The sequence below is a fragment of the Hyposmocoma kahamanoa genome, unplaced genomic scaffold (genome assembly GCF_003589595.1).
Source record: "Hyposmocoma kahamanoa isolate Upper Pololo Valley unplaced genomic scaffold, ASM358959v1 166, whole genome shotgun sequence".
NCBI lineage: Eukaryota > Metazoa > Arthropoda > Insecta > Lepidoptera > Cosmopterigidae > Hyposmocoma > Hyposmocoma kahamanoa.
In genome coordinates this window covers 1,078,564-1,103,306 of record NW_020653601.1, presented here as the reverse complement: position 1 = coordinate 1,103,306, position 24,743 = coordinate 1,078,564, and the positions used below count along the sequence as shown (strand labels likewise).

The 24,743-nt window shown below is 38.0% G+C and overlaps 1 protein-coding gene across 1 annotated transcript in view; it reads right to left on the bottom strand.

The window, feature by feature from the left end:
- Positions 1 to 16,463: 16,463 nt before the first annotated feature.
- The window catches only part of LOC113225528 (serine protease HTRA2, mitochondrial-like), a 42,052-nt gene continuing 33,772 nt past the window's right edge, over positions 16,464 to 24,743 (bottom strand). Inside the window, exons 14-16 of the mRNA XM_026457851.1 lie at positions 20,444 to 20,544; positions 18,966 to 19,030; positions 16,464 to 17,643 (exon numbers count right to left, since the gene is read on the bottom strand). Coding sequence (XP_026313636.1) covers positions 17,478 to 17,643; positions 18,966 to 19,030; positions 20,444 to 20,544 — 332 coding nt within the window. The 3' untranslated portion in view covers positions 16,464 to 17,477. The remainder of the gene's footprint in view (positions 17,644 to 18,965; positions 19,031 to 20,443; positions 20,545 to 24,743) is intronic.

Genomic DNA, 24,743 nt, shown 5'->3' with positions numbered 1-24,743 from the left:
ATTAAGGATCCGCTCTAAAACCTTGCATATTATGGAAGTAATGGCTAGTTTGCATGAACTGCGGACCCGTCCCGGCGCCGGCCCTGACACGGACATGTGTAAGTGAGTTCATACAAAATATACGCAACGATATTTTTTTGAATCCCTGACGGAACACGGCCCGGTCACGGCCCGGATATGTGTGTGTTGCGGCCCCATCAATTCCGCACGAGGGATCCACACTCCATCTGCCTGGTCACTGGAACCGGCCCTCCGTGGAGCTAGAGAAGGGCGGCGGCGCCTGTAGTTTTAATTACTTTAAATGGTGTTTTGGCATAGTAAGAATGTTTGCTTTAAGATTATTAGCAGACACTTTTTGTGTGTGATTTGTGACATGTGCCGCCGCTCCATTCGTCTTTAACCTTTCAAACAGTAAAGTTGTTATCACACTTTGGTCTTTTATTATATATATTAGGCCCTTTATGTTCCTGAAACAGTGTGTATAGGCCTTAAAACTACTTATAACTGCGTTATTTCACTCAGTTAGAATTCGGGAGTGTTTATATTTTACAGAAATGGACTAATACCATTTAGCGGATTTTTATGGAATTATATCATGCGCATTGTCTTATAAACAATATTTCCTTTGCTGGATTCACGAAAAACATGACAATAAAAAGAAAATTACAGGCATTTACTGATAGCATAATGTGCTAGCATAATCAGTAAGCAGAGTAACAACAAACACTATTGATATTATTATTATTCTTTGTTGTCCTTATTGTCCTTGTTATGATATGTCCTTTATGGCGGCCACGTTTTATAAGAATAATATAAAAATTATGGCGATCATCGCCAAAATCAGTATTGTAACAATAGTGTTTTGTGGCAGGAACAATATTTATCACCTCACTAGCTCGGAAAGGCTTTCTTTCTCATTGAAATCTGCGCGCTAAAGCGTTTTTTGCACGCTAGAGTGGAAAAGGTTTTTGAAATTCGAAGTGAACTTGACGATGGACTGTGGTGCGCCTTACTTTTTCTTTCGATGGAAAAAAAAGATAATGGCACGTTCAATTAAGCGATTCGTCGTACATAACTTATTTATGTAACATAAATCCATTGGCATATTTTATTCTTATTATTGTTGACATTAAATTGACATTGATAAGTAATTGTGTTTATTAAATTATTTTAATTCGTTGAAGAACTAAAATAATTTAAATAATTACTTAATCACACAAAATAACGGTAGAAGCAAGAATAAAAATTGATGAGGTGTAAATTCAGAACGCATCCGAAGATAAACTTTTTCTTTTCATTAAAAAAGGTTTTGTAGTTCAACTGTTTTTCTTTTATCTACCATTTCCCTCGCTATAGTGAGGTGAAAAGTTGTTTTGAGTCTCGTGCCTTGAAACCCTCGCTACGCTCAGAAATCTATATTTCAATCTTAGGCTCAACTCACACTGGTGCAGAGTCGAAGCGTCGCGTCGCGTCCTGTTTTTCAACTACAACGCGCGACGACACTCGCATTAGTGCGCTCGGATCACAGTGTGGTCGGCGTCTGACGCCTCACCGCGCTCAAGTAACTGTTGACTCCATATTTGTATAACACAAATGTGTACCCTTATACTGAGAAAATAGAGATGAATATGCTATAGGCGAAAAACATGACGCGTCGCGACGCTTCGACTACGCGCCAGTGTTAGTGAGCCTATGTTTTCTTCGCTTGCTCAGGTTTGACTACAAGCACTGGCGGCAAACAACAACTTTGCAGCCTTGCTTAGCAAATAACTTTTATTGTCACTTTGACAGCTTCTTTTTTCTGAACGTACGAAATAAAACGAATACATCTTTTTATAGAGTATCTATGTGGCACCAGGAAAGTGGCATATTGGGTAGGGCCATTTATTTTGGCAGTTTCCCAAAAATTGCAGCCTATTAAGGCCATATCAGCAAAAAGGCCAACTTTCAGGAGAAACGTTTAAACATTCTACGAAGAAATTAGTGGATGACTTTTTATGTTTAAATAAAAGTTATAAAATTTCACACAATAGGCAACATAACCCTATGTACTTAACAAATTTTCAAATAGGTTCTGTTTCTGGTTTGACAGTAAGTATGGGATTCTGTTTAATTGAACAGCAACTATCTGTTAAACAGAACAGAAGCTACTCACCTGAAACTTTGGTTTTATGGTTGTAACAGTGACATTTTTGTAGTTCCTGTTTAAGGAGCTATTTAAATTATTAACATAATCTCGCAAAACTACACATGTCTAGGTTCTTTGTCATCAATTTGAAGAATTTTGGTTGAAATATACTTTAAATAATAATGGTCCCTTTTTTTTTTTTTTTTTTTTAACGCACACACTCAACATAGCCCCGCACTAGGGAAACCCTGTGTCGCGGGTACCATGGACACACACATAGACAACCACAAATTACACCCAAACTCACGAGAGAAATAAATGTAAGCCATACAAACATTTCTCCCGGCCCGGGAATCGAACCTGGGACCTCTGCGTGGCAGTCCGGCATGGTAACCGTTCGGCCACGGAGGCAGTTAAAGGCTTTTGTCTTTAAATATAAAAGCCTACGTTTCACAACGGCGATAAAGGAAATAAATTCTTTTTTTCAGGTTTTTATGATAGACACAATTACAAAATTATATTGATAACTCAGAAACAAAAATCGTGTTACATGTAATTAAGTAATTAGTCTTTATGTAGTTTGTATTACTTTAAATGTACGAGGGTCATGCCAAAAGAACTTAGATACTTTTTAATCACTTGTTTGATACTGGCAAGTTATACAACGTCGTAAAGCCAGGATATTTGCTAATAAATTTGAAAATAGAACACGTCTTAAATCGAATTCTTTTTTATTTTTCGGAGACAATCTGGCGGGAAATTTGTTCGCAACAATGGAGCTCTCTCGACGTGATTTTCGTGTTATGATTTATTATGACTACAAAAAAGGTTTAAATCCGCAAGAATGTTTTGAAGTTTTAGCCACACCTTTTGGTGATACCTACTGCTTGTTCACGAGGTACAGTTTTCAATTAGTTTTGTAAGAGGGATGGTGGTGCTGATGCCGTTATGTCCTGTTGGACGGAATGTAGTAGTAGCCTCCGCAGCCTCCATACATCTTACTTATATAGTAAGGTAATGAATCGTTTTATAAGTATTTATTGTGATTTTAACAATACTAATGATCTTAAAAATGTAGTACAAGAGATGTTTCGTAAAATAGTAAACGGTTCAAAAAAATAACAAGAGATGTGTTCTCTGCCGCGATCGGGTAGTAAGTGACGATGGAACGAAACAGAATGCGAGGCAAAAGAATGGAATAATTCAAAATTTGAATTTAAATATGAGTGCAAAAAGGTAAAAGGTGGGAAACCGATGCAAGGAGGTTACACCGTCACAGTTTGCTGAATTTAAAAGAGGACGCGGAAACTAAAAATGAGGCGAAGTCAGGTCGCCCGCCAACCGCGGTTACTCAAGAAAACGTTCAAGCTGTCGCAAGCTTGAGCGAGAACTGGGCACTGGATCAGCAGCGTTGCAAACTATTGTTCACGGACAACTGTCTTTCCATAAGCGTTGTTCGAGATGGGTTCCGCACAAACTTAACAAAGAGCAGAAAGAACGTAGCGTGGTTTGGTGCAAATTTATGATAGATAAATTCGACACAGGCGAGAAAAAATACGTTTATGATATACTGACAGGTGACGAAACATGGTTATATAACTATAATCCTGAAACAAAGCGACAGTCCACTGTATGGTGCTTTGAAGATGAACCGACGACAACGAAATGTCGTCGTACACGAAGCACACAGAAGCAAATGGTCGCCTCATTTTTCTGCGTGACGGGACACATTGCTACTGTAGTGCTAGAGGATCAATGGACAGTTAACTCCGAATGGTATACAACAGTTTGTGCCCCAAAAGTGTCGTCAGCTTGGTGTGACAAGCGGCCGAAGTCAGGAATCCGGCATCTCCTTTGGCATCACGACAACGCCGCTCCGAACACTTCTGCTAGAACACTCGACTATTTTCATTCAAAAAATGTATATATCCTGCCTCACCGGCCATGACCTAGTACCTTGTGGTTTTTACCTCTCCAAAAATTAAAATGCAAGAGGTTTGAAAGCAAAAAAGATGCCTTGGCTGCTTATAACTTGGAGATTTCTGAAATGTCTAAAGAAGAGTGGTCATCGATATTTTACAAGTAGTTTAGACGAATGGAAAAATGTATACGTGTTCGGTGAATACTTTAAAAAATAGATACCTGTAACGAAGAATATATTTTATAATTTTTGAAAATCTAATTCTTTTGGCATGACTCACGTATATCGAGTTCTTAGGTTTTCGCGGTTGTTACACATAGGAAATGAAACTATTTTTCCGGATTTCAATCGCGTATATTTGTTTTTTCAAACAAGCCGACGTTCCGGGCCCTTTACAAGTTCCATGGACACGGTTGACAGTCAACCGTGACCATGAGACCGAACATAATTTAATATATTAACTTTCAATTATACAATTAAATAACATTCATTGTTGATACCCTCTTAGTGTACGTGACATTTCGTTTAATTTATCTTTATATTTATGTGATAAAAACACTTTGACGTATGAACACAAATGTGGTTTTATATACCATCGCACCTACAAAATATAACAGGGATGCTATTTGAAATCTCAACGCTTGAGCACACTATATCCATCTTACCACCGAATCTTAGCCTCAGGCACATACATAATTCATTTCGGCATTTTCCAAAGCCCCATCACAAAGTTTCTTTCTTTCAAATACCTTCCTGATCTCCTTAGGTTGGTTTGTCGAGCTACTCGGGTATAATGATACCTCTACCGTTATTATACTTTTCATCTTTTACTTTTGTTCTATATGTAATAGTGAGATTTTTATAAAATAACTCCACTAGTTTTGTTTAGATCGAAATTCTAGTACAGAGATCTGTAACAAATACACATAGGAGAATTTCGACAACTTGACCTACAGCTCAGTTGTTTAGAGCAGCGCTGCGGCACAGCTTGGTCATGGATTCAAGTCCCATCGGGTCGAAAAAAAATTTCTGTGTTCAAAACAAAAGTAATGGAGCTAACTCACAAAAAAAGAATCTCAATAATACATTTGATCAAATTGCGACATCAACGTCAGCTCGAGACACCTGTAAAGGTACCGGCTGCGGTGAAGAAGGTTCTAAAATCTCTCACTAGATGTCACTATCGGCGCAGAATGTCGAAAAATCCAGTACAAAGGTCTTTAGCAAAAATTTCGACAACTCGATAACCTGACCTGTAACTCAGTTAGAGCAGCGCTACGGTACAGCTTGGTCATGGGTTCAAGTACTATCGGGTCATAATAATGAAAATAATTTTAGGAGATATGTTTGATATTCATTCAAAAATTCAAAAGTTTATTTCAGACATAGTCCATATTAGTGTTAGTTACAAAAAAAAATTCTTACAACCTATGTTAGTACTAAATTTGCGAAATATTACAATAACTTATAAATTAAACCCCTGGAACCCATGTGGACTGAGTTCCAGTGCTTCCACAATTCACTAACAGGGTTCTCCCAGATCAAACGAACTAGGCTATTGGAACTGCCACGCACGCGACGCATCAGGGAGGCAGTTCTTTTCCGAATAATCGCGCTGAAGCTATCAATTCGTGCGTCCGCGAACATACCTGATGCGCTGCAAAATCGTGGCAGCCCCAATAGCATCCTAAGACCATTATTGTATTGGACACGCAGGGCATTGACCGTCGCTTTAGTGTAATTTGTCCACAGGCTGCATGTATAGAAGGTCTGACAAAACGCCCTGAAAAGGGTGGCTTTGACATTACCCTCACAACGCGCAAACCTGCGTGACAACAAATTACAAGGTACGGCCAACGCTCTGCGCTCCCTCTCCATATCTACATCATCCTGCAGATTTTCTGTGACCCAATGCCCTAGGTATTTAAACCTTGCTACTCTCTTGAGAGGCGCACCACACAAATAAATAGGAGGGATTGAATCAAGGGCTTTGTTACCGGCTTTAAACACTAAAAGCTCGCTTTTATTTGTGTTATATGTTAGACCGTGAGTCATCGCATACTCCTCACAAATACTTAATAGTTTTACTAGCGCACTGATCGACGGGCACAGCAGCACCATATCATCTGCATAACTAATATTATTGACAGTGATACCACCGATCGAGCATCCAATTCCCGTGCTGCTGAGCCTGGCGATCAGCTCATCTATATACAAGTTAAACAACCTGGGTGAGCTGAGACCTCCTTGTCTCACTCCACACTCTAACCTATACACATCCGAGAGAGCACCTGCCCACCTCACCTGGTTGGTTTGATTAGCGTACCAGAAGCGGAGCAGGTCGATTACCTCACTTGGGGTATTTGTGCGTTCTTCCAATTTGTCCCAAAGGATACTATATGAGACTGTATCAAAAGCCCTGGATAGATCCAAAAAGCAGGCAAACACTGGCGTTTGCCCCCTGATGTAGTACTGGACGGTATGTTTAAAGCATAAAATGGCACTTTCCGTAGACAGATCGGGTTTAAAACCAAATTGAGCGTCCTGGGTCTTTACATACTTTGATAACACACCGTCCAGCAGTCCATCCAGCATTTTAGCCGCTACTGTTGCCAGTGATATCGGCCTATAATTGGATCCATCGGAGGCATCTCCTGTCCTATTTTTCGCTATGGGCACAACAATTGTTTTCATCAGGCTGTCGGGAAGGTAGGCATGACTAATGCACAGGTTAAAAAGCATCTTTAGAACCCGGGGCAAGTGTGTCCCAGCATGTAGGAAATGCTCTATACTAAGACCGTCATGCCCCGGTGACTTTCCTCTCGTCATGGACTTAATAGAACGAGAATCGAAAAGAGAATCGGACCAGCCCAACAGCCGGACTATCACTAGCAGTGCCCACATCCTGCGTTACCCCAAGCGGGCTCTCTAATTTAAACTGTTTTCGAAACATGTTCGCTATCTGAGTAGGCTCACAAAGACCACCAACGCTAGCTGGTACACTACTCTTGGGATTCATTTTATTTGTGTGCCTCCAGAAGCTGCCAAAGTCTTTAGCATTATGGTGTGTAGCTAGAATGTCCATTTTGATTTTATTTTCGTTATCTTGACACAACTTCAGCTTCTCCTTGAACAGTTTTCTAGAGGCACACATATTTACGTAAAGAGGCCCACCCACTGGCCTGCCGCACCAATGCCACTGTTGGAAACACATTCTCGCCCATGAATGAGCCTCCTTTACGTGTTTATTCCAACCAGCAATTTGTTTACGTTTACACTTCCTGATATTACAACTAATTTTCGAGGCTGTCTGTAAACTATGAATAATTTGATTATATAATTTATCTATTATAATATTATGGTACCTATTGTTACAAAATTTATCACAGCATGAACCTAACTCTTTTGGGAAATCTATTTCTCTTAATTTATCACAGCAAATTTCATTATACAATTTTATCTGGTCAGCATTTCTCACCCCCCACACTATTTTATTATTATAATCTTGCCGAGTATTAATAGTAGATTTTGAATTCATTAAAATAAATTTACATTTAATTATGAGTGGAAAGTGATCCGACCAATAAACGTCATAATTTACACACACATCAGTAACAAACAGCCATGCTGCCTCAGTGACTATGCAATGATCCAGCCATCGTCTACACCCATGAGCGTCGCTCACGTACGTGTACGCCCCCGAGTCACCCCCCAGCCACTCCAAATCAGCACAGCGCCATTTTTGTTCCTTACAAAAATCGCTTAACTCAGTAAAAAAAGAACATCCCGGATGCGCATTAAAGTCACCTAGAATGAAAACACTCTCCGCGCTTTGTGAGTCAATAATTGCACTTACTTCACCGAGACATTCTGTGAACACCGGTAGGTTGGCCGAGTCCTCAGTAGGCATGTATACAGAAAATATAAGCAGCGAGCGACCTCCAACACTACCACTGATCGCCGCCACACGCACACTATTGCACTTTATAACACTCACTGACGTAAATAAACCCTTTCCCCACATTAGGGCAACACCACCATAAGGCCTTCCCCTTAATAAGCCTAATGAAGTATCCACTGCAGATTTGCTCGTGTAATCAAAGTTAACGTCAATATTCCCCACGTAATCTACATCCTCAGGAAGAAGCCACGTTTCTTCAAGAGCTATCACGTCAGCCAAACTACAAAGAGCTCTAATCCCCTCGACTGACCTGGGCGCCGACTTACAATTAAAGGTGCATAACGTAATTTATATAATTATATGTAAGTATATAAATTTTTGTAATTAAAAAAAATTCGAGGGCGTAAAAATTACCTAATGTTCTATTCTATTCTATTTTTAAAAAGAAGGATGGCTTCTCTTTTAGAATTTTGCCAATGTCTAGTCAGTCATGGGAGTTACACTTTTATTTATTTTCCAATGTTTAAACATTTAACGCTGCTCTTTAGTCTATTCCAATTCTGAAACAATACAACACGACACAGTATAGGTACCATCACCATTAATGATATAAATAAAATAAAAATAAATAGTGTTATAATTTAAGTTTGTTAATACTAATAAAATCAGTAATTAATTTCAGTAGAGGATTTGAAAAGACATATAGCAGAAACTGGAAATTTACGGGACGCGGAATGGACGGTGGAAGACTATCGTAGATGGAACAAGTTCTGGAAGGGCAGCTGAAAAATATATGGTCTGGGGTACCTTCATCTAGGCCACATTCACAAATTGAGTTATCCCGTATTCTAAGTTTTGCCAGATGGACCGGGGTGCAGGCATGACCAAGGCGAAGTCGGCATATCGTAGAAGTTACAGATTTACTGAATCTTTTAAGGTTAAAAAACCAAGGTTTTTTGGGGATACTTATTTGGATATCAGCATAGTACTTGCCCTTGATAAGCTTGATTTTATTCCACTCATTGCTCCATGAGGAAAGCATATCATTGGTAGCTAAAGGCAGGAGGTCATAGGTATATGTCCTATAATGATTAAGGCAACCTGTTTGGATAGCGTTTTTCGCCAGTATGTCTACGGTTTCATTGCCTTGGATCCCGCTATGACCTGGAATCCACGCCAATACAACCTGAATGTTATTACTATGGCATTGATACAAGACCTCCTTGATCTTCAGGATATTATGGAATTTACTTTTACTAACAAATTGGTTTGCCAGAATAGCCTGTAAACAGCTTTTTGAGTCTGAAAAAATTATACTTTTGTTCAGTTTGTGAGATTCAACATAACTGAGAGCTTCAAGTAGGGCAGTAGATTCTCCTGTGAATATTGATGCCTGAGATGGGCATTTACAGTTCAGAATAATTTCATATTTTGGGATCCATACAGCCGCACCGACACAACCATCAGCAGCCATCTTGGAAGCATCCGTATACATAGTCAACCAGCCCTGCCAGTCCTTAGCCAAGGCCTTATTAAACTGTCTGTCTGCAGCAGGGGAATCTTTGTAAATACCAAAGTCCAAGATTATCTCAGGTTTAAATATTATTACGTCATAAAGACAAGAAAAAAGGGGATTTTTAGCGCATTGGAAAACGGGAGAATTGATTTTGATAAATTTGTGGTAACTTTTAAGAATGCATGGTATATCTTTGATTTGCCAATATTTAGAAGATCTAGTTAGATCAGACAGTTCGTGGAGCTTGGCCAGAAGAGGGTGAGGAGATAGTTGCGCCACCTTGTACAAAAATCTATCAGCGAGAAACTGCCTTCTTAAAAAGAGAGGGGGTTCCACACACTCAACCTGGAGAGCATTTATTGGTGTAGACTTCATGGCTCCAATGATGAGACGGAGACACTTTGATTGGATTTTGTCCCACAAATTGAGGGCAGTTTTATGACACGGTTCCAATAAAAACGAGCCGTAGTCAAAGTGACTACGGATTATGGCATTGTACAATATTTTTTGACAGAATGGGTGGGAACCCCACCAAGTGCCTGACAGGGAGCGGAGAATATTAATGTTAGTCTCACACTTTTTGGCAATAAAGTTTAAATGAGGGACGCCCGTCAATTTGGAATCTAGTATGAGCCCCAGAAATTTGAAATTGTCAAAGATTGTTATACGCTGGTCTAGGATATTGACTGGAACTTGTGGGGTAAACTTTTTCCGGGAAAAAACCACTACACCACTTTTAGGGGCAGACAAAGAAAGACCATGGTCAGTTAGCCAATCGCCTAAGTACTGTAAAGCAGTATTCAGACGGAGACCGATGTCATCCAGTGACGAGCCGTGGGCATAAATAGTCAGATCATCAGCATATTGGAGGATACTACAAAAACTGTTCACTGATCTCTCCAGATCATACGTATAAATATTGTACAGCAAAGGACTGAGAACAGATCCTTGCGGAAGGCCCCTCCAGACGTTCCTTGATGCGACAAAGTTTCCTTGGAAACGAAACAAGCATGTCCTACACGAGAAGAGATTAAAAATGAAATTGGTCAATCTTACCGGGATGCTCAGCTGATGCATTTTTTGCCTGAGCAGGGGAAGAATCACACTATCATAAGCAGCGGAAATATCCAAGAAAACACCAATCAGAGACTCATTCTTTGAGAAGGCCAGGCGAATATCAGAGACCAGGAGACTTATGCTATCCATAGTGCTGCTACCCTTCCTAAAACCAAACTGGCTTTTAGCTAAAATATCTCTATTTTCCAAGAGCCACTCCAACCGATTTTTAATAAGATGCTCCATGATTTTCGCTAGGGTAGAGGATAACGCAATGGGACGATAGTTGGAAGAGTCTGTAGCATTTTTGCCTGGTTTCAAAATAGGGATAACCACATGCGTCTTCCATTCCTCCGGAGGATACCCTGAGAGGAATATGGAGTTAATAATTTCTAAAAATGTCATCTTAGCAGAAGTCCTCGCATTTTTCAAGAAGGAATATGGAATTCCATCTACTCCTGGGGAGGAGTCCTTAAGTTGGTCCAAAACTAGGAGCAGTTCTGAGAACGAGAATGGGTCATTCATACGATCTGGAGAAGCCAAGGCGGCAGCAAATGCAGAAGCCTCCTCTTGACTGGGGACCCATGGAGGGCATAGCTTGTTCACAAAACCATCGAGCCAACATGAAGGATCGAAGCTGGAGGGATCGTTATTGTGTTGAGAACAGCGAAATCTTTTGATGTTTTTCCAAATGATAGAAGGAGGAGAACGGGGTGAAATGGTTTCGCAAAACCGCAACCAACCAGATTTTTTCTTCTCTGAAAGAAGCCGTTTGGCTTGGGCCGCTGCATTCTGGTAGTGTAAAAAGTTATTTGTGGTCATAGAGCTGTTATACTGGATTTCAGCTTCTTTTCGTTTAGTAACAATAGTAGTACACTCGTGATCCCACCATGGAGGGGAAGAGATTAGGCTCCGAGGTGAGTTTTTAAGGGGGATAGAGGCCATTGCGGAAGAATTGATTGATGCTACAAATCTGGAATAGGTTTCTTGAAGAGATAAATCCCCAACACTGGGCAGGGACTGTAGCTCTAAATCCAGACATTGACCATACTTGTCCCAGTCAGCCTTAGAGGTGTTAAATTTTAATAGAGAAGAGTGTTGCTTCGATGGAGTGCAGCTGCTTGTTACAGAAACGAGTATGGGGAAATGATCACTTCCGAAAGTATATGGAAGAGTCCTCCAAGAAGAACTGGGCACTAGGCTTGGAGAGCACAAAGTAATGTCCACAGCTCGTCTTGTATCCTGGAGAGGGAAAGATCTACGTGTCGGAGATCCATCGTTGAGGAAACATATATTAAACTCATCAAAGATGTCTAATAAAAGATAGGAGAATGTGTCATTTTTATAGGAACCCCAAGCAGTGTGGTGACTATTAAAGTCCCCAAAGATCATGAGAGGGGAGGTAATACTAGAAAACAATAGATTAAGCTCAGGAATGAGGGAGTGATGTGGGTGGGGAATATAGACAGACATGAATGAGATATTAAAAGCCCTGACTGCAACAGCATTAATTTCATTAGTATTGTGGTCAGGGAGGGGAATTTTATGGAAAATAATTGAGTGTTTTATTAAGATTAGAGTACCTGCATACCCATCTGCACGATCCTCTCGGACGCATGTATAGCCCGGGATACGGAAAAAGGATCCCGGAACCAGCCACGTCTCCAAGAGGACAATGATAACGGGTTTATATTTATTTATAAGGTATATGAGATCAGGTTTTTTAGGTCTAACACTCCGACAGTTCCACTGCAGAAGGTACAGATCCATTGTAAAATTTATTGACGATAAGGGAAAGTTTATTAAGCACGTGGGACGGTAAATCAGTGTCATCAAAACGGGATAAGATATTTAAAAGTGTAGAAAGTAGTAAATCGAGGAAGTTGTCATTATCTGGTGTATTAGACCTATTTAATAAGGCGGAGCCGTTAGGTAAAGAGGAAGAGGGAGTTGCAATTAATTCCATGTGGGTTTGGTTGTCATAGCCTGAGGTTTGGCGGGGTGGCTTTGGTTTCTGGTTTGTTGTTACGGTTTTTCTATATGAAGTGGTGGCTGGACGGGAGGGTTGTGGAAAGGACAATGAGTCAGATGGTATATGTGTGGATGTAGATGCAACGTCGGCGAAAGACCGTCTGACGGCCGGGAAGCGAACAGAGGCTTCTAAGTAAGAGACTTTTTCTTGTGACATCACAAGCTTTATTGACTTTTGCCTTGATAGTTCGGGGCAGTTTTTGTCGTTAGATTGGTGCAAAGCTGAACAGTACAAACATGTTGGGGTGGTTACACTACATGTTTCCCCAGAGTGGGGTTGGGCACATTTATAGCACCGAGGTTTGGACCGACATTGAGCTTTGACGTGGCCAAAGCGGCAGCATTTCAAGCATTGGATGGTGGGGAGGAGATAGCTTTCCACAGGGAGAGAGGAGTAAAACAAGTAAACATGCTGTGGCAAGGACTGGCCAGAGAAAGTGACTACGACTGATTGAGTGGGGATCCACTCAGTAGTATCATTGTGTGACACCTTTCTATTTAGACGGCGGGCTTTAATGATATCGCCAGTTCCTGAAGGTAAGACTAGGCTCTCTACTAGTTCGTCCATTGTGAGGTCATTTGGTATACCTCTGATTACTCCCATGCGGGTAATTATGTGGGTGGGGATGATAGCCTTGTAGTCCGCCTGACCGAGGATTGGATTTTGTACAAAATTGTTTGCTTCATGTGCTGAAGCAAATTGCATTGACAGCCTATTGCGACCGACAGCCTTCAGGCTGCCATTTATAATATTTTTAATTTTATTTTTGAATAGAAATTGGCCAAACTTGACAGGTCTTAGTGTTAAACCACTATCTGGGGCAGACTCCAAACGTGAGACTTGAACTACAAATGGACCTTTATCATTAGTAGAATAAATTTTCTTTTCCTCGGCATTGGGGTGCGTATAAATGGTTTGTATAGATGCCGATGGGGTTACAAATTCAGTAACGAGTTTTTTGGGGGTACTGTTATCAGTTTCTGCTATACAGCTTTTCCGTTTACTACCAGATATTGTAGGAGTAATCGACGTAAAAAGGTCGGGGGATGGCGGCAGCGGCCCCGACTCCCCGGATATATCCGGAGGGTCAGTACCGCCTCCTTCAACCTCCATATCAGACATAAAACTACATATAATTTACCTTCACCACGCAAAACACACACAACACAATAAACGGCACGCACAGATATGGGAAATCTACAGAAATAAACAAATTCGCAGTTCAGAGAGTAAGAGAAGGGTCAACAAAATCTTTAGCAAAAAAAGAGCACGTGTATCTTCCAATCACTCTGACCGAATCCTTAAAAATGTATCACAGAATTTAGAATCTCAAAATCATCATCTTCATTCTACCTAATGTTTTAATCTTAGAATAATAACGCATAGAATGATAGTTTCATATCAAACGAACTGTCACAAGTGAGGCAAAAATCAAATTCATGTAGGCTAGTTTTAGTAGTAGGTTAATTTTCGGTTTTAGTAAATATTTATATAAAAATACAAGTTGAAACGCGTTACTTCCTTGTGGAATGTGATGTTAGTATCTATTTTACGGATTTTTACACTCATTTACCGCACATTTCACCATTTTCAGCTAAAATTCTTGATCTGTTCGCGGTGCACGTTGACCTTGAGCACTGAAGGCCCGCCCCTTCGTGTAGGCCCTTTGGGAGCGCTTCAATTTGCCTCACTTAGCGTGTGCGGACTAGGTTTCTATGCGTTATTATTCTAAGGTTTTAATTTACTTCGAGTGAAGAAACTTAAACAGCCAGTTGTACACTCGGTTTTAGTTCTCTGCCTTTTCCGCATAGACGGTGGCGCCATATTATTTTCCCGCGTTAGTGCGTTTAAAAATATTATGAAAAATACAGAATTTTGGTTCGTAATTTTCTTGTAGAGCGAAATAGTACATTGTACCTACAACAAGTGCATAAAACGCGTCGACTTATATTATATACTCGTCTCGGCTAAAATGGGTTTTATGAACGAGTTATACACTCTGCTTTTCACTTCGATTGCGAGGAAATTACAACAAATAAACGATTATTTAATTAAAATTGAATGTAAAATTACAATAATCCCGCCAATGCACTACTTTTTTTTTTGTACATGTGACTCAGGTCGGACTACATAATGGTCAATTATATTTTACAAGCTTATTATTTTTTATGCATTTCTATTTCTTATAACTTATTAGAATTACCATTGCCTACTTTTTTAATTTTGTAATATAACACGGATTAAAAAAATAAAAATAAAACTTTTTATAAAGTGTACGTGGCTGTCGGCGCAGGCGTCATTGCCTCAGTCTTAACGACGATAGTATTTTATGCACTAGAGCATAAAATCCTATTTTATGCAGCCTACACCCAGCATAAATACGAACTTTAAGAGCATGAGAAGTGAAAAGTAAATAATAACAATAAACCCTCTCGGAGTAATAGACACTAACCACCTCCGGTATATATTGGCTCATTTTAGTACCTCGATAAAAAATATACTATTTTTAACTAGCGGGTTTTCGAATTTTTCTGTCTTTGTTACAAATCTTTGCTTTTGCTGTAGCGCCATCTGTGATAAATCTACGAAATCTTTTTTTATTAAATTGAATACGATCGGATTCATCCCCTAATTTACAACCCTTTGGGTCAAAAGACAACACTACGAATCGGCGCGATGCGAATTCGCAGCGCAGGAAACTGCGACGCGAATTGCTGGGTTGCAATCCTTCGACGAACGTCAACCGTAGCGATCGTAAAGAGTGTTGCACTGTTGTTATTGATAAGAAAGTATAGGAAAAAAACACAAACAAGATTAACATCGATTAAATTTTTATTGAATTGATATTCAATTATTTTTTGTGAAATTACTCCACTAGTTTGTTATAATTATTAATACAAAGATCGAACACTCAGAAAAAATTCCTTCGATCCGGTCGGATTCGAACCGACGTCTTCTTGCATACCGTGCCAGACTCTATACCAACTAAGCCATGGAACGAACCAACGGACCTCACGAATTTTTCTGTGCTTGGGTCGTGTCTTTGTACTTGGTCTTTCAACGACTTTTTAGTCGTAGCGCCATTTATGATAAATCTATGACAGATTTATCACCCAGTTAGTACCTTTACAGCTACCAGTCCTGGCGAGAGATGTCGCTAATAAGATTAACAACGCTTCAAATTTAAATGGGACCACTACTGAGGCACCCCCTTTCCCAACAAGAAAAGAATCATCGAAATCGGTTCACAAATATTGGAATAATCGCGTAACTTACACACAAAAATAACATACAGTCGAATCTCCTCTTTTTTTGAAGTCGGCTAAAAATAAAAACCAAAAGTAACATTCAGTTCTATATTATTTCGAACATTTAACAAAGTTCCTTATTATTTAAATACATAATTACATAAACCTTTAACTAATTACATAAAGAGTCATACAAAAAATACATTTCTAAGGTCAATCGTTATACAACGATCAATTTTTTTAAAGATTAAAATTATTCCAAATTAAGCACCTGCAGGCGTGGGTTTTGTTGGGAAACAACTAAACAGACGAAATAATTGATCGTCAAAATATACACGATTACGTTAAGTCATATCTAATGGTCTGCACACATAACTGCTACGGGACGACCCGGGTCCAGCGTAACAGCACCTCAGAATCAGGAGACTGCGACTGTCATGACAGAGAATTGCCATAGCGTTTCTACTCAAAACGAAACTATATTTATCAATTTCTTCTACTTCAAACGTTCCCGGAATTAATTGCTGCTTAGCAGAAATTGCTGTTTGTCAAAAGACAAAGAATTAAAAAATTCTAATGTGGTTGCTATAAAGCGTCAATTAATAAATTATCATCATCCACTCTTTATACGTTCCACTGCTAAGTAAGGACAAGGTTAATCCCGAGAGTCGTGAATCTACTTCCACATTCATGTTGCTACTAAAATCTATGTAACTTAGAAATTAAAATCATAGATACATGTTGCAACAGGTATTCAAACCCTTGACCTTTCAATTGTGAAGCAACCTTTCTCCTACTGGGCTATAATCGCTCTTTAAAATATTAAAATATTTATTAATAGCAGTAGCGAGGCGTCCATAGAACTCGATTCCCACCGGCTTGCCTAACATTTTCCACGTATTATCAAATAACATAAAATTTTAAAGTAATTTACTACATTTTGTGGTTAATTTGACGTATTGCCTCGCTACTGATTAATAGAAACATTAAAAAATGGTCTCTAAATATTGTACAGAATATTTCGCATTGAGTGACTCGTTACGACGGGCTGTAGCGGTATAATGAGAGAAGACCTTTAGAATGAGTCGCTTGGTTTGACTATATACTTTTATTATTCATAAACTTTTGTATCTACATTAATTTGTGCAGTTGAAATATATGTACAGCGTTCGGTAACTGGAACAGGCTGTTACGTGCAGTTCGGATGCAGTTAGAAAAACTCCCGAACCAAGTCTGAAGTCTAAACTTCAGACAAGCTTTCAGGATTCCATTCCGTCTGCATTTATCGTAACGTTTCTATGGCAGTTTAGTCACAGTTGTCTCTAGCGACAGTGTATAGTAATTGTAAATTTTGCCTGAAGAAATCACAAGAAGCCGCCTATTGGCTTATTCTGTGATACTTTTAACACGCTCACAGTCCATTCAATGTCAAATATTTTGGTTGGACTTGTAAGAGGTGTAATTTTTCAAAATTTAAAGATAATTTGGTATTATACATAAAATGAGAGTAAAAAACAAATCCAATATTATTTCACACAAATTCCGTTGGACTTACGGGATTGGTTTCGGCCTTTACATGGGGGACTGTAAAAGTGTTAATGTGTAATAAAGAATATTTCATTCAAGAAGTTAACATTTTAACACAGCCGCCAGTCACTGCAGCAGATTCCCTGAACTAGTGCAGCTCGGGAGTGACGTTGAGAAGGACTTTCTTGTGTCCCCGCACGCACTCGATCTTGAGCGACCCCGTGGTGCTCTCCAGCACGTTGTAGATGTCCTGCGCCGTGAACACCGGCTTACCGTCGATGCTGATCACGATGTCGCCGGGCTGCAGGCCTCCGCTGTCGGCGAATAGGCGCATTATGATTTACATGGACTTTCTACGTCGAGGTTAATGGACTTTCTACGTCGAGTTTATTGGACTTTCTACGTCGAGTTTATAACATCTTTCTCGCTTTTATTACCTACACGCACGGTGAACCTAAAATGTATCTACGTCGAATGAAAGTGATTAATTTAAGGTGAAGTGACACCGAAAGTTTTGACATATTTCGATCACACGGAAAATCGGATTTTCGACATTAAAAGGGCAATTTGCTGGTTAGTTTTCTCTACCTAATTTTGGTGGCAATTTTTATTATTTACGTATTCGAGTATGTTATCGTGAAATATTAAATAATATTTCAGGTCGGTATACTCGAATGTGAAGTAATCCTCCATGATAATATTCTAAAATATGTAAGTAATCATAATTGTCAGCGACATTAGGTAGAAAAACCTAACCTGAAAATTACCCAAAAAACGAATTCAACTTGTTTTTTTAATTTTTAATGTAAACAAAAAATATTGGTAGCGAACTACGGATCGCTCGATACAAATCAGAAAGTTCCGCAAAATTTGCATTTTTTACTACGAAAATTATTTAGAGACATTTAAGTGAAAATTCTTTTCTCTCCTGAGTTCCGTAATAAATACGCAAGGGGAATATGTGAGTTATTTAACAGTAAGAGAGTATGTTTTATTCCTAACAAGCCAAAGTTTAAGTATAGTCAAAGCCTACGCAACCACGATAACATTTCACCTTAATTATTGTTTGATTGTGTAATACAAAAATAACAACAAAACGTATTATGTAATTTTTTTATACAAGAATGCTTGTATTGTAGAATGTGAGATTACGTACATAATATATCAATAATTGATTTATCTATGATTTTTATTTCGATTATTAGACATTATCTATTACATAAATGATTATTTAAACACAAATTACGATATTATTTATCTATATTAATAGTAGTTACATATCTAATTTAATCAAATAATCAGTCCGAGGTAATTTTAAATGCAATGCCCAATAAAAGCAATTTTAAACACTATTCTATGGTCTTAATTTTTGATTTTAGTTGCTAAAGCAAAAGTCGAAGTAAAGGAACTCGACGTAAAAGGAACTCGACGTAAAAGGGACTAGACGTAAAGGGGAACAATTTGACAATAAACATGTATATGAAAATATATGCGATTGCATACGGTTATATATTTTATTAGAAATCCCTGTTTTAGAAAACATCTAGAAAGTATGCAATATGACACAGTTTTGTTACATGGCGGAAAAAACACGATTAAGTTAACAAATTTACCAAACCTTTAAGAAATAACTTACTTGTAAGCCGGTGATCCAATAATGACTTTCCACACTAAAATGCCGTGTTCGATGTCCTTTGGCATCTGAAAAATACATATTACGTTTCATTTTAAAGTTCTGGTGTACTAATTGATTTTTTTTAAATAATATTTATTGCACAGGCAAAAGCACAGAATACATTAAATGAAACGAAAACACAAACAAACGGTACTGCTTATTTCTATAAGAAATTTCTTCCTTCAGACCTAAATACAGTAATACTAGGACAAAATAATTGTAATAACAGGCTTATGTGCACAAATCAAAAATTACGTAAAGCAATATTTAACATTAAACTATTATAAACTAGATAAATAAATATTTCAAAATATAATACCTATAAACTGGATGAAACGGTAGATAAGTAATGCTCCTTAACTCTCAATTCAAAAGTAGCAAATGATGTACTTTCGTGAACAGAAATAGGAAGTGCGTTTCTAAGTCTGACATTAATAACAATGAAGTAGTGAGAACAAAAACCGGAATTGAAGGAAGGAAAAGATAACTGGGACCTAACGAGAGAGCGACAGGGTTTGTCCTGAGATCTGAGAAAGCTGAAACGCTCTCTCAGATACTCGGGAGACGAAGGGTTATGAAGAATATTGTAGAGAACAGAGACGATATGCAAATTCCTGCGAAGACGAATGAGAAACCACTTGAGTTGATTGCGATATTGCGAGATTCGGTCAAATTTACAAATTTTTTGTAACATTATTATTTTTGTGATAAAAAGTGAGCGACACGCCTGTTCATAACAGTTGCAGTGCCACACAGAGCCTTAAACCGCAAAAGACCTGAGGGGCACTGCCACTGCGCCCGTCACCCTGAGACATAAGTTGACAAGTCCCATGTGCCTGTAATTTCACCAGCAAAACTGGAACGAACAGATTTCCCTGGACGAATTCTTTCACAAGGAGTTTTATTGCTACTAAAATGTAAATTCTTAACAGAGAAGTAGGTTCAGATCAATATTAAAGTGCTTTTGCAATAAAATGGCATTCTTATAGAACGTTTCCAATGTTATACATACTACTTGGAAGATCTCGGCAGACCAGCGGTTAGCACCTTTTAGAGTTCCGGTTCCTGGTAGAGCCAGTTTACGATGTGAAATTTTAAAAATTGATTCTGAACCAGTTGTGAGTTGGAAAAAGTGCAGCAAAATTTCCTACTTTTAGACCAGATTGACCAGTCCTGGAAAACGAAGTGTTGGTAGAAGGCGGCACTTCTGGCTGAAAATTTTGAGGTAATGGTTCGGCTACAGTACCACCTCTCTCTTTAGAGCGGCAGCCTTTAAAGTCAGGGTTGCTATGATGTTGTCCAACCTCCTATAGGAGAGGAATCCCAGAAGACCAGTCCTGCATTTTTTTCCTTTTAGGCACATATTTCCGCTAACCGAGTAAATACAATACCTACTATATAAGTTGGTTAACACAAGGGGTTCTCCTGTGGAGGGTTACCTCGGGGCTTCTCATGCGCAGCTCCATGAGGATGTTGGGCGTGAGGGACAGCATGGTGATGCCCAGGTAGCGCCGGGACACCTGCGGCGGCTTCGATTTCCCTGCACATGCACAAACACTGCTTGCAACTTAACCACGTTATTAACCATAGTTTTTTTAAGCTTCCTAGCGATAATGAAACGACATTAATCAAAAATTGTGGAATACTTTTAATATTCTACCGTTTGCCCATATGGACTATAATCTGAAAATATTTCAACTCTTCCTACATAATCTATCGTAAAACACAAAAAAAGGTGCATTTTTCATAAATTATTATTGTCTAGGGGTCGTATTCCAGAACTCTACTCAATGCTCAAGTCAAGATTTGAGTATGGTTTAAAGTACTCGAAATCATACTCAAGTCCCTGCCATTAGGGTCGTATTTCCAGTGCTTGTGTTGCCAGTGCAATCCTGACTTGAGCATTGAATAGAGTTCTAGAATACGACCCCGGCCGAATACTGAAACGTCACGTTATACTCAGGAGTGAGATTATAAACAATGAAAAATAATGCGTAGATATAAAATTTCACTGTAAAAGGTAAAGGTGTAAATTTGGGCTTAAGATTCTTTACGAAGGATTTAATGATTAAAATTAATAAAATTGTTTCCGGCAGAGGACATTTTATTGTATTTTTAAGATAGTTACCAACACCTAAACAATAAACATCAACTACATTTAACATTTAACATAATTTAAAATAATTACAATACTTTATTTTACATTTTCATTTACAATTAAATAACATTACTTTTAAACTTATTATTTCGAATTTATTCTAGAAACCCTGGTAATATTAGCTTAGACTTAATGGATTATTATCTAGAAACTACTTAGTTTTTTTAAACTTTAGAAATTAGGTAAACAAATAAGCAGGTTTTGTGAACCGTAAAAGATGAAAGTGACGTTATAAAATTTGACTCACACAGCTAAAAAAATTCACCAAACAAGAATATGAAGTAATGCGAACAATTAAAACATTTATATTTTGTCGATTAATCGACTTTTAAAGCCACGATTAATCGGTACATCGATTGTTTTGTCAAAAAAAAATCGATGTCAATAATCAATGTTGTCTTAGTCGATACCCATCCCTAGTTGTTATACTGATTTTTAATAATTTGGAACAGTACTTTGCATTTTCATTATTAGTGTAATCTTATGCCTGTGTGCGTGATTAATTATAAATATTTATGTGTGTAACCATTAACGGCCATGGTAGAATATCAGCGAGGAAAATGTGCTTCATTGTCCTCTGTAGTTGAGTCATAGACGTTTGATGAGTGTTTTTGTTTATAATTATTATTAATTTGCATATTCTTTCCTTTATGTTGTATCGCATGTCAAATGATCTATTTTGATTGAAGATGGAGAAAACAGAATTTCGAGTATTCCGTTTCTAACCTGCAATATCAGAATATCATAACGTGTCGAATTATGATACGAACTATTTCCATATCCCCCGTATTCCCCATCGACTTTTTATCTAATTTCAGTTTTATTTTTCAGTTTGACAAAAAATATTTTTTGATGGTTTGAAGAAGTTGGGGTATCGCTGGTCAAGGTTTCTATACAGTTAATAGGAGAATGCGTAGAAAAATAAACCATAATTTAATAAAAAAATGGTTTTTTTTTCTTCTCAAAGTCACGGACATATCAAACCACGAGGGCGGTTTGATAAGTTATAAACTGAAACTAAATAAGATATAAAAAAACCGTTTACAGGGGGTTATAAACCTGGATGCGCTGATTTCAAATATATTTATAACTCTATTTCGCTAAAAATGTCGATTACGTTGTTTATGGTAAGGATGGCAGTGCGATAATCTAATTTGAATTTCGTTATACGAAAAATTTAATGGTCAGTGACGGTACATAATAATAGTTTATGTGACCGTTACATAATGAAAGGCTTTAAAATACGAGTGTGGGTTTAAAAAACATCACACGAGTCTTTTAATGCCTAATTATGTACAGTTACATACACTGCTTTATCCATACCCTTAGAATAATAACGCATAGAATGATAGTTTCATATCAAACGAACTGTCACAAGAGAGGCAAAAATCAAATACATGTAGGCTAGTTTTAGTAGTAGGTTAATTTTCGGTTTTAGTGAATATTTATATAAAAATACAAGTTGAAACGCGTTACTTCTTTGTGGAATGTGATGTTAGTATTTTTACCGCACATTTCGTAATTTTTAGCTAAAATTCTTGAGCTGTTCGCGGTGCAAGTTGACCTTGAGCACTGAAGGCCCGCCCGCTCGTGTAGGCCCATTTAGCGTGTGCGGACTAGGTTTCTATGCGTTATTATTCTAAGTCTATACCCTAAATATACGCTCTCGAGCACATCATCGCACCGCTTGTTACGACTGACGAAATGGCGGCAAATAAAAACTTTCTAACGCATGTCACGCAACGGCAGTTTTTTTTTAATTCATAGACAAACCAGAGTCGGCCCCAACTATCATATCGCTCGATATCAAGTAACATGTGAAATTGTCAAAACTGTTTGCTATTGACATTTCATTTCGGATAAAAATTCATCTCGGCTGATATTAGAATTGAGGTCCAATGAAATTGTTTTGATTTTCGGAGATGTTCGAAATTTGAATGTAATAATAAAATCGATTTTTTATTAAGAAGCAACGATAACATTTTCACAGGCAAGAAATTTGTTCTAACAAAACAGTTTATCTTTATGCTGGTCGTAATTTGCGGTTTTTGAACACATGTGCGTAACACTTATAACGTATAAATTCTTGCCTTAACATTCATGCCTTAATGAAAAATTGTTGTTACAAGTGATTCGATCAACTTCTCCGATTTGTGCCGTGAAAACTACAATTTAAATCTTACAGGCAATTTAATTAAGCGTACATTAGATTGAAGCAAAAATTCACCGTTCAAATTAAAAATCGACATTGCGCCTTATATTCTGCGATCTTTCAATAAAACTTCGCCGGCTAAATTTGAGAATCTTGTAACTACGTTTTTGGACGAAATCTCTTTTTTTCTCTTCAAGAGCAATATGGGGTTGTTAAAGCTTAAAATATAATTGCTAGACCTTTTTTTAGTTATAAAATAAAGATATCATTCAGCAAACTTTTGTGCAGCATCGATGCAGCCTAGCTGTCTAGTGTCAGTATATTCTGTTACACATCCCTAAATTATTATTTCTATTTTTTTATGTCTTATTTTTACGCCGTAATTGCAGTATTTCTCAGTTCACTGTGTGGAAGGGGTAGGCAGATTGGTTATGTTAAAATTCACAAATAACACTAAATAAATAATTTAACTTATATTACACTCAACCGTCTATGGTTGGGTTGGGTCAATGATCTGTTTTCTTTGCCTATTTCGCGGAGTGGATTGATATTGTAATGTTTCATTATATTTATATTCATTTAGTTTTGAGTTGTAAAATATTATAAATTCTTTCTCTGCAACTATGTAAGCCCTGCAGCCTATTTTGTAAAATTGTATAATAGTAATTTTCGGTACTCGTTGTCTACAGCATACTTCTAATTTCTTTGTAACCATTATTTTGTAATGACTGTTTGTACCAAAATAAAAAAAATAATATCATAGATTGTCGCATAATTATTTCTAGTAATGTCTGGTTTTGTTGAACTCTTGGGACTGTATACATCAATTATTACGGATACACTTGTCGTCGAATATAGCTTAATTTCTTATGGTCGAATTCACTTCTTATTATGTGATTGGAATACAGTGAGATTCCTACAATTGTACCGATGAGGTGTCTCCCACACCGTACCGGGCCTAATCAATGCGGGCGCTTCCGACCAATCAGAGCGCACGAAATATCTCGCGAGATTTAGTCCTCAATCGCTTGCCAATTACATGCTATTTAATATATGCGAAACATGTTCGTACTGGCACTGTCTCTTGTTACATCTTCTGTTATAACGTGTTTTAAACAAACAAATGAATTATTATTGCCCATACCAGACGTCCTTCGACCGTCCATAACACGTATCGACCTTGGAATCAAAATAATTCTAACTTTTGTATTTAAAAAAAACCGACCTCAAAAATTCATGGAATTATATCTATTTGCTTTTGTTTTATTGAAATCTTACCGGAAAGTGCGCGTAACGTGAAATATTGTCTTCAAATTTAAATGGGACCAATACTGAGGTACCCTCTTCCCAAATCGGTTCACAAATGCCCTAGTAATCTCGTAACACACACACACACACACACACACACACACACACACACACACACACA